General features: G+C 44.9%; 2 protein-coding genes across 2 annotated transcripts in view; one reads left to right on the plus strand and one right to left on the minus strand.

Annotated features, from left to right (window-relative positions):
• Positions 1 to 10,956, plus strand: part of cunh17orf67 (chromosome unknown C17orf67 homolog) — a 291,697-nt gene that overhangs the window by 95,628 nt on the left and 185,113 nt on the right. The window lies entirely within an intron of this gene.
• Positions 563 to 10,624, minus strand: ccdc40 (coiled-coil domain 40 molecular ruler complex subunit). The gene is made up of 19 exons (XM_076036112.1): positions 10,562 to 10,624; positions 10,249 to 10,373; positions 10,089 to 10,146; positions 9,854 to 9,957; positions 9,570 to 9,653; positions 9,066 to 9,285; positions 8,131 to 8,288; positions 7,902 to 8,024; positions 7,170 to 7,291; positions 6,147 to 6,390; positions 5,861 to 6,043; positions 4,699 to 4,944; positions 3,887 to 4,100; positions 3,442 to 3,611; positions 3,117 to 3,208; positions 2,915 to 3,029; positions 2,340 to 2,528; positions 2,093 to 2,251; positions 563 to 1,204 (listed from the first exon to the last, which is right to left on the minus strand). The coding sequence occupies exons 2-19, from the start codon at positions 10,366 to 10,368 to the stop codon at positions 947 to 949; spliced, it is 2,859 nt and encodes a 952-aa protein (XP_075892227.1). The 5' UTR covers positions 10,369 to 10,373; positions 10,562 to 10,624; the 3' UTR covers positions 563 to 946.

The following is a 10,956-nucleotide window of genomic DNA, read 5'->3' on the forward strand; positions in this document are numbered from 1 at the left end:
AGGGGAGAAGCCTGGAATCTTCGCCGGTAGAAGGTGAAGCCGGTTTTCTGTAACCTGAGCAGCCTCGGTCAACACCTCGCCTTATCTTCATCATATTATGAAGATAAGGCGAGGAAGTGTGCAAGGAAGCAAACACGTCGGGAGTTTCCCCGTGTACACAACTTTAATGCCACATGTGCGGCGAGCTGGGGGATGAAAGGAGAAAGTGCTGGAGCAACAGAAATGTGTGCAAAAGTGAACTTTGCCAGAGTGAGGCTGTGGCTTAACGTGGAATTTCATCCAGTTCAATATTTAACCGCCTGCTAATTGCTTTTTAATGTTGCACATTCTTGCTTATTACTCAGAGTAAAAAAAAGTCCTTTGATTAGTAATGTTTCGCTGAAAGTAGCAGCAAAACTTTTTGTGCTAAAATGCACATTACCAAGAAGCTTTGCTGAAGGATGTAAACAGAGGGCTAAATATGTCCCTCACTGATTTTTTTTGTTTTTCAAGATGACAAATAAAGATCTGGAAATAATTCTCTTGTATCATTAGAGTCCAGAAAGCAGAAATGACAAACTAATTTCAAGACTTTGAGACATCTTTACTTGAAAATAAACCACAGACTGAGGCAGTTATGGGCAAACCAGGAAATAATAATTTGATTGTTTCCTCATCCTAATTAAATGTCAAACTGACTTTAGCTCAGCTAAAAGGAACGCTTTAACTTTACAATCACGCCACTATTCTGTAACAAGACTCAATCAAAACATAAAGACACACATACAAATTAAGATAAACAACATTCAATTCAGCTGGATGACGACTGACCCAATGCTCTCATTTCACTGTCATCTCAGTTTGTCTTTTAGTATTTTGCACTTCTTCTTCTTCTTCTGCTCCTCTGTAGATTAAATGCATTTTCCGGCTTCATCCTCTCTTCCTCTCTGTCCTTCACGTCCTCCCCTCAGCCCGAGGAGCTCCCCTGCGTGGGTGCTTTTGTGTACTCTGTCAGCGTGCGTGACAGTTTCCGGAGCGCCCCCTGGTGCTGGGGGTACTCCTCCAAAATCTGCCGTATAATGCCGTCGATGGCGTCCACCCGGCCCACCTGGCTCTGCACGGCCGCCTCGATGGAGTCCTCGGTGGAGGAGGGCCGGTAGCTGCCGACGCACACGGCCTTCAGCATCTTGTTTCGGTTCTGCAGGGTCACCAGGTTGGCCAGGTTCTGAAGGGTGGGGCAAGAGAGGGGGGACGTGCTGTGTGAGTATTCATTTGTCATTCACTTGTCCAAATGTCTCCGTTCTTTTGACACATGAATGAAAAGAACATAAACAGGAAGTGGAGAGACAGCGATCGCTAGTCACTTGTGCTCAGCCGCCGCTGGCACGCAGACGCTGTTGTGACAAGTGGAAACTGTGACGCTGATATTTTCACACCTTCAAAGCAACCCGACACTTCAAATGAATTCTGTAAAGCGTCAACCACTTAAGTCACGTCCTTCTCGAAGGCTCGACAAAACTTCCAGCCATCACAGTCGAGACAGAGGGATGACAGCGGAGGACGTGAGTCACCACCTTGTGGCAGCCGTGACAATCTTTAATGCTTTATTGAACTTCAATCTCAAATGGAAGTGAAGATAAAATAAACAAGAAAAGAAGCCCTGAGAGCCCTTTTGCTTCTTCTAGTAATGCCAGTCCTTAGTACCTCATAAAGTGGCCAAATGTTTGCTGGAGGTGTTGTGCATTCAGAGACACTAGTCTGCAGACCTTGGTAGTAACCAGTGGTCACCTCATTTCCTGTTGCCTTTCTGTGGTCTCCAACCATGTCTGCTTGTTCTGACCTCTGACCCCTGCCACCAGCAAAGCTTTTCCCGCCTCACAACTGGCCCTTTTCACTCTGATGCTCGCGTTGAGCGTCAATACATCACCTTCAGTGTTTGTCTGTCCATCTGATTGACTGATTTGCTATGTGTTGACACACAGTTGAACACTTTACCTAATAAAGTGGCCGCTAAGTCTTTATCTTCAAAAAGGGAAGAGCCAGATTATTTTATGAGCAGCCAGTCGCTGACTCTCGTAACAAGACAAACAGATTCAGAGCTCCTCCCACTCACCCTCTCCTTGGCGTCCTGCAGGTTGATCTTCTCGCTGTCGAAGGCGTAGTTGATGGCGGAGATGTCGCTCAGCTGCTGCTTCTGCTGCTCCAGCCGGCTGCCCAGCCCGGCCTCCGTCTCCTGCAGCTCCTCCGTCACCTGGTGGCACTCGACCAGATTCTGGAGGCACAGAGAGACAAACACGTTAATTCATTAAAATATATGTATCAGAAGCTGGGCGCAGGAACCCAAACTCGGCGTCTCTCACCCTGTTGCCGTCCTGCAGCCTCCGCTTGAGGCCGTGAGTGATGAGCAGCAGTTCGGTCTGGGAGGTGTGCTTGTGGGACCTGCACTCTTTGGCGTCGCAGCGGTCGAAGATGGTCCCCCGTCTGTCCACCGACGACTCACTCTGCCTCATCAGCTGCTCCTGCTGCCTCAACAGGCTGTTGAAACGCACCTGAGAGAGAGAACAAGAGGTTTTATGTTGAGAGAATAACACGTGTGACTGTTTACATCTATCTATCTATCTATCTATCTATCTATCTATCTATTAATATGCACACATATATTCACACAATATAATTACATGCTATGTAATTACCAGGTAATTATTTATCACTATCATAATAGATATATTATAAGTATGTTGTTGAGAGACACAAGAAATTATGCAACCATATCATTGAAGTTTAATTCTATGTTCACATATTGAAGCTGCTAATATCATGCATATTTTTAAGTGCTACTTGATCCTCTTAATTGCAATGTAGCGCTAAAGCAGTAAAATAAATGTCGTTAATAATGAAGAAATGGTGGCAGTGCAAATGTGTTGGCTGACTTCACCTCCATTCTGTGAATTTCTTTCTTCATCATCTTGATCTCATCCTGCACCTCCCCCACGGTTGACCGCGTCTCCTTCACCAGCTGGATCTTCTTCTCCCACAGACCAATCTGCCGCCTGTTGGGCCACGCACACAAGCGCACGTGCGCGTCAGTATGTTGACATTGTACTACCGTCAAAACGCATGCAGGGTTTGCGACTCACTCTGCCTCAATCAGGACGTCCAGAAGTCTCTCTTTTTCCTCTTGGCACTTCTGAAGATTCATCTGCATCTCGATCACCTGCCGCTCTTGCTCCTAAAACACACACACACACACACACACACACACACACACACACACACGCACACACACACACACACACACACACACACACACACACACTCAATGAGGATCCAAAGCTGCCATTGTGAAACTGATCCATGCCGGCTTTAAATAATAATACAGGTTTTAAATCCAGTCCATCACTGAATGAGAAGATTTTTCGTGTCTGTTTCCCTTCACAAATGCCACAAATGCAAAGTACGTGCCTTGAGTGTGTGGAGGTAGTCGCTCCTCATCAGCGCGTTCTCCTGCTCCAGCGCCACGCTCAGCTGCTTGTTCTTGCTCACCAGGGTGTTCAACTTCTCCAGGTCTCCTTTCAGGGCCTTGGATTTCTTCATCAGATCACTATCGTCGCGACACTCGGCTTCAATCAGGCCTGGTGGGGTTGGAGTCGGTCCACAGCACAGCAGAGATTAGAAAGACCGGGACAGTTTTACCTTAAAGGGACCATTCACTCAGAATTGAAATTTCACGAGTGTGATGTTTTCAAATCCGCAGAACCCCTCAGGAGTTAACTGAGTGAAATAATTCAGCCAAGGCCTGAACACTGCGACAGGTTCCCTTTGTGAAATTCTGAACTCAGTGAAACTCCAGCCTCCACAATGCAGCAGGTAGAACATGGCAGAAATGTTACATTTTGTGGAGTCGTACCATCCAGGCGGATCTTCTTCTGCTGCATGCCCGTGTTCTCCGTCTGCAGCTTGATCATCTGCTTGTTGTTGGTCTCCAGCTCCTGCGTCAGCGCCACCAACTTGCCCTGCTGCCTCAGCCACAGCTGCTGGTCGCTCTTGATGCTGGCCGTCAGCTCCTCGATCTGGGACTCCAAAGCCTGAATCTTGATCTCGAAGGGACTGAGGTCGTCGTGCTGGAGGCAAAAGGAACGTATAAGTAAAAGGACGTAAACTCTCTGCAAAAATGTATAAGGTGGTGGTTTTGTTTTTCTAAGAATGTATCCATATATGGTGATTAAATTGAATGTATTCAAGCACCACCTATTGATGGCTTTAGGCCACAGCTGCCTCAAAATTATTTTTTTGTGCTTCTGCAATGGCAAACCACTATCTTGAAGCTTTTTAACTGAAATGGTGTCTTGGAAATTGTTACCATGTATTTTTAAATGTACTGTTTTCCAGAAAAACTGAAAAAATAGAAAAGTCCATTATTATTTCATAATTAGGATGTCAAACTATACTTATTTACTTGTATTCAAGGGCAGAAAAAAATATTTCAGCAATTGAATGTTTTGCTTAATTAATTGAAGTTTAATTCAAAGGTAAAATTTGAATTCAAATGACTATTTTGTTTTTTCAGTTTGGTATTGACAAATTGAAGGATGACAACATTTTTACTTTTAAACAAGCTGATAAAACATTTCTAAAATATTTGTTTTCTGTTTTTTATTTGTTTGCTTTTTTACCATGTGGTCTAAAAAAGATATAAAACACGGTTTCCAGAGCTCTCACCCCCGTGATGGCTGCAATGTTGTTGATCTTCTGCTTGTAGTTGCTGATGGTGTCCTGCTTCTGGCGGATCGTCACGAAGAAGGACGACATCTTGGCCTGGTCGGCCGTCAGCGTGTTGTTGTACTTCTTGATCTCGGCTTCCAGGTCGCCAAGCACCACCGTCTGGGTGTCCAGGTGCTGCCTGACCTCACTGGCCTCCAGCGCCACCACCGCCACCTCGTGCTCCAGCTGCCAAAACTGCTCCAGCTGCAGGCGGAACAGACAAAGCGTGTTGGTTGAGCACTTTCACGACTCCGCCGGCACTGTTTAGAACTAATCCTTCATTTATGGAAGGCAACATAGAACGTGAAATAAAGCTTCAAAATGTTTGGCACCTCGGTAGAATTTACATAATTTGTGTCCTGTTCTGATGTCTTTCTCTAAATGCAGCTTTTCAGACTTAAGAACAGCCCCATCATGCTTGTCCTGGTGCAGACTTAGGACTTCAAAAATATTTCATTTGGACTGAGGAGTTTAAATGGAGAACGATGGTTAATTAAACATGCCTGTCTGTAAATAAATCGGTCTGCAAACTCTCTGGTGAACAGAAACAAAAGCATATTTTCACTGCACTGCATTGATGAACTCTGATGATCTGATCAGTGTTGGGGAGTAACAAGTTACATGCAAAGGCGTTACATAGATTAATTACAAAATAAAGATACTTGTTATCGAATACACATTACCGAAGAAAATGTCTAATTTAATTACAGTTATTTATGGAATTATTCACGATTATGATTTTAATTACATCTGACCGATTTTACAAAAATATTTGTGATTCATTTTGCAGATTTAAAAGATAGTAGGTTATGCTGCCCTGATTTTGTATCTCAAAATGATCTGAGAGTAAAAAGATGTCCTGAAATTTGACCTTGTTATGGCTGTTTTTTCGTTGTTGTTTTGGGTACTGCTGGAGGCTGAACACTATGTAAACAGGTCTAAACAGTCGAGAACATTTATTCAAAATTTGGAAAAGTAATTAAAATGTAATCATTTTTATTAGTTACATTACTTTGATAAAGACATTGAAACTCTTACACTACTATTGAACTTGCAATAGGGTAACTTGTAATTGTAACCGATGACATTTGCACAGTAATCTTCCCAACACTGCGCTCACCCTCTCCTTCTTCAGCAACACCAAGCTGCCGGTGAGCCTCTCCGAGTACTTGGCGGCTCTGTTGTGGGTGATCTGATGCTGCATGTGGGCCATGATCTTGTCTTCCATGTCCAGCCGCAGGGAGCTCTCCTTCTCCGTCTGCTTCCTCTGGTCGTTCAGCTTGGACTGGTGGTTGCTGATTTCCTGCAATCGCCGGATCGAGAGGGAAAAAAGAAACAAAATAAAAGGGCTCAGAGAAGTTCAAACAGCCGCCGAGGCTCTGGAGTCTTTGTCTGAGTCTGGCTACCTTGTTGAGGCCGGCCAGCGTGCGCTCGGTGGCCTTCAGGACCCGGATGCAGGTGCTGTAGTGGGCCTGCAGGACCTCCTTCTGGGCCAGCTTCTGGTTGATGCGCTTCTTGGTGGCGGTGCACTCCATGCGGGACACGTGCAGCTGCATGGTCAACATCTCGTTCTGCTCCTGCTCCTCCAAGTTGGCTTTTTTGAAGCCATCGATTTCCCGGTTCATCATGTTTATCTGGTCGTGAGCCATGCTGTTGACACGGATGGTGGATCCACAGGATGGTGGATGTTACAAAAGTGGTTTGCCAAAAAAAGTTATTTGCACAGCAGAAAAGAGAAAGGAGAATTCTTGCTTGAAAAGTAATGTTCAGGATTTGATGTCACAAAGAGTGATTTGCTAAAGTTCTTTATTTGTACAAAATAAATTATTTCATAAATGAAGAGAAAAGTGAAATGAATGTGAAATGAATGTTCATGATTAAAAAAAAAAAAAAAAAAAGAATGTTGGTTTTGATATCACAAAAAGTGGTGTGCCAGTGGTGTGAAAAATGTTCTTCCTCCAAGGTGGGGCGTGACAGAGAAAGTTTGAGATCCACTGCCCTAATGCCATGCAAGTTAAAGAGGGTGCGATGAAAGCGGATGTTTGGCTGTTTGACAACTGAAAGACGGGAATCTTACAGCCACAGTGTGTTATATATGGCCCTCTGCTGGAACAAGAGAGGAATTACAGCGAAATAGTAGCTTTATGAGACCCAACCAACACGACATCCCCAGCTAAAGAGCAATTTACAGATGCAAGTTGGAATGGAACTCACAACCTTTCTGCTGTTTATCATGAGTGTTAGTCACTTCACCACCCGGCTGCGCCATGACAAGCAGGTCAGGTAAACACACTTTTCACTCAACCTGTACACTTTCAGTCTATTCTTTTGCTGAGCCTTCTTCTACAGTAGTGTCATGTCTCAATTCTGGGGTATTAGGTGGATATACTGTATGACTGTGACCGTCTTCCACTGCCACTTGCTCTCACCGCACAGCTTCCTGCATGGCGCCCAGGGCCTCGTCCTGTCTGCCCATCTCCAGCAGACTGCTGGTCCAGTGCTGCATCAGCTGGTTACGAGCCACTACCAGGGACTCCAGCTCCAGCTCGGACTGCACAGGGAAATGCCGGCCCAGATGAAAACAATTAGAGATCTTAACCTGCCGTCATTTTGACGGCAGAGTGTTCAAACATGGACAACACAAAAATATTTAATTCTTCTTTTTTTTCTTTTTTTATAAGTGGATAGCTGTGATATGTTTGACTTTTCTTTTGGGATATTGAGGAGAGGAGAAGTTAAAATAGAAATGTGTGACACACGTCCTAATTATTTCACTCAGATAAAAATAAAAAGAGGATTATTTATACTGGTGAGACATCAGCCAAATCAGCATCTTTTTCAGTTATTAGAATTAAGATGTTTTAGTGAGAAGCTAAAAAAAAAAAAAAAAAAAAAAAACGATAGAAAATTGTTGATAAATACTTCACTGTAACATGTTGGCTACAAAGAGGGAAAAGGCTTTAAAGTTGTATTTCGGTCAGTTGTAAAGGATAAATACTCTATTTAAATAACTTGTACACTTCTAGGTGGTTAAAAAAAAACTGTCCTGATGAAGTTTTTTCTTTTCAAATCCTCACCAATTTATCAGTAATATTCAGAGATTTAAAGCTGACCAAGCTCACGCTGGAACACCCCACATCGCTTTCTCCCATGCAGTTTACCTCGGACAGTGACACCTTGGCAGCCTGCGTGTCCTCGGCCTGAGCCCTGGTCTGAGCCTCGTACAGCGCGATCTGCTCCACCAGCTTCTCGTCGTCCTTCGTCAGACGCTCCACGAGCAAGTCCTGAGGGACGCGGGGAGCTATTTCATTCAGGGCCACGAGCATCAGCTTAAAAGTCAGCGAGCGGCAGTTGTGTGACGTGCACGTGGCTTGAGGCCGCTCACCGCACCTGCTTGAGCTTCTGCTCCTCGGCCCGGCTCTTCTCGGCCCCCACTTTGCTCTTGACGTTCTTCATCACTTTGACGTTGGTCTGCAGGTCTTCGGTGACTCCCTTGGTGAAGATGAGGTGGAGCATGAGGTCGTCTCTCTCCGCCTGCAGCATGGAGACTGCATGGGGTGGAGGTGGGGGAGGGGTAGACAGACACAGGTGGGGGAGGTTGTGTGTAAGCTGTGTTCAAAGATGCGTCAGGGGCGTGCAGGGGCACCATGGACGATTCTATGGCTTCAGCAGCTGTATCCGCCATGAGCTGTATCCAGTGCCTTCCATAAATTGCGTGTCTGTACCAGTGCTCCACATTATCTAGTTACATGTCGACCTGACTGGAGTTGGAGTTATTCCCTCGGCTCGACCAACACAACACATCCCTGACCTCATGGGATTAGTAGGCTGTCAATTCACTTGAGTTTTTGTCCCCTCTTCTATCACCTGAAGAAGCTTGCATTACAAAGTCAGATGACACTCAGGGGGCTGAGCATGCATGTTAATTCTCATGTTTATACAACACTAATAAGACCTGTATATTTTGTATTCTCTGAACACTTCCATTGGACATTGTCCTGGTATTGAGTCTCTTGACATTGTGTATCTTTTGGAAGACTTTATTAAATCTAAATCTGTACCAGCCAGTGCCCAGACTTTTTTTTACCCTTCGCTCACCAAGTGAACACGGAGAAAATGTCACAAGAGCCCTCAGAGTATGTATGTTTGGAAGTGTATATGGGAGGGGTTGGGGGTGAAAAACCGATTTTCAGTCATAGGCCCAAAATTGCTTGGAACTACATGACCATGACCCCCCAGAAATTACGAACCAGGGTCTGACCACATGCTGGACGACTCAAAGTGTCAGGAAGTGATTGACTGCAATGTGTCGATCTGAGTCTCACCTTTATTCTTGACAGCGGTGCACTGACTGTTCAGACCAGAGTGCTGGTTTTTAACAGCCTGCAGCAGATCGTGCCCCTGCTGCCGTTTGTCCGTGGCCTCGGTCTTGGCTCGGTTCAACTCCCTCTGCTTGATGCGCAGTTTGTCCAGCTGCTCCTTAACAGTTGACATGTCCAGACCTGTGTCCAGCATGTACTTGGTGTCGGCCTTCTCCTGTTCCAGCTGCATCACACACAGCATAGACTGGGGTCAGTGGAAAATATGCCAGGTGTCTTTTTTTTTTTTTTAAAGAACTTCTCGGATGCTGTGTTGATATTAAATGGTGGCTCATGCATGGGTTTGTATGTCCATGTCTGCGACAGAGTATCTGAACTGCACCTCATTAACAGGTCAATACATGCAGTGAATAGCAGCAGGATTCTTCTGTCTGAATTCATTTATAATTTTTCAGCCTCTCCTCTTGGTTGTGAACTCTTTATAACAATACTGGAACAAGCGCAGCAAACCTTTTCATTCAGCACCAGGTTGGTTCTCTGCAGTCTGTTGTTCAGCAGGACGGTCAGAGCTTCCTGATGCCTCCTGACCAGCGGCTGCAGACACATGAAACACCATCAGCATTATGTATGTCACATGGCGGCAGCAGCAGCAAGAGACGACAACAATTGTGAACAGAGGTCTATTGCAGCTAATAAATCCTCGTGAAAGCAACATTAACTTAAAACACTGCAGTGAAGGTATCTATCTGCAGCACAATGTTGAAGATGAAGATGATGAAGAATGAGCAACAGACGTGTTGAGAGTCCAAAATAGTTAACTCCTCCTCCTCCTCCTCTTCCATTAGTTGCTGATTATTGAAGCCCATCCCTGAAAGCTCCTCAGGACGGGTTTGTCGCCCTGAAATGCAGAAAACATTTCTTTCAACTTAAGAAATTCAGTTCAGACATTCAACAATTGTGCAGCGTCACTGGCTTTGCAGTGTGCAGGGCAGACATATTTGAGACACACCAGGATGCGTGAGTCAATACCTGTGTCACCGTGGTCAGGCTCCGGCTGGCCCGATCCAGCTGTATCCTGGGAGTCAGACTGTGACAAAACCAGAAATCTCGTGCCATCATTTCTGATCCAGAATCAAACAGCAAGAGGAGGAAAAAACAGAAAAAGAAGAAGCAGGACTTGATGACAAACCTGTTGAGGTGCAGGTGAGTCTGTCGAGTGGGCAGAACCTTGGGGGTCCCTGCTAGCCTCCTGCCTGGGGACGCCCTCCTCTCCGCCCTCCTCCCCCTCTCCATCTGCACCTCTCTCCATTGTTCCTGTGGGAAGGTGAACAAAGTGGCCTGAACATCAAGTTATTCCCCAGGAAATCACTGTTCCCATCAACGTAAGGTAGTTTATAGATACTGACTGGTCGTGGACAATTCATTGACCCAACCAATAAGAAGCCTTACAATTTTCGCTCTTTCAATTGAGACAAGTCAGAAGTGACTGAGGCAAGTCCTACCTGAAGAGATCGACGGTCAAATAGAAAAATGCTGATGTGAAGATTTTCTAGTTATTTATGGAAGGATCGCATCTTAAAATAGCCCCACATACAGAAAGAGTTCAACACTTTTTGTCTGACTTTTATCAGGGATAAAAGCCATTATTTATATTATTACAATCAGATATATTTCATTGTGATACAATTCAAAGACATCATGATTGCATTAAATAAAAACAAAGGCCATTTGAACAGTTTTTTTGTGTAGTTTTTTGTTGACACTGTACTTCGATATGCAGTTTCAGGATTTCCACAGTAGTCCCGACTTTATTAGCAGAACCGCAGGATGGTCAAGAAAAATGTCGACAACGACGGGAGACCTCCAGCTGCTTTTGATGACATCATACTGCTAAGGA

This window comes from Nelusetta ayraudi, unplaced genomic scaffold, assembly GCF_046127955.1.
Source record: "Nelusetta ayraudi isolate G7.1 ecotype Tasmania unplaced genomic scaffold, CSIRO-AGI_Nayr_v1 ptg000004l, whole genome shotgun sequence".
Taxonomy (NCBI): domain Eukaryota; kingdom Metazoa; phylum Chordata; class Actinopteri; order Tetraodontiformes; family Monacanthidae; genus Nelusetta; species Nelusetta ayraudi.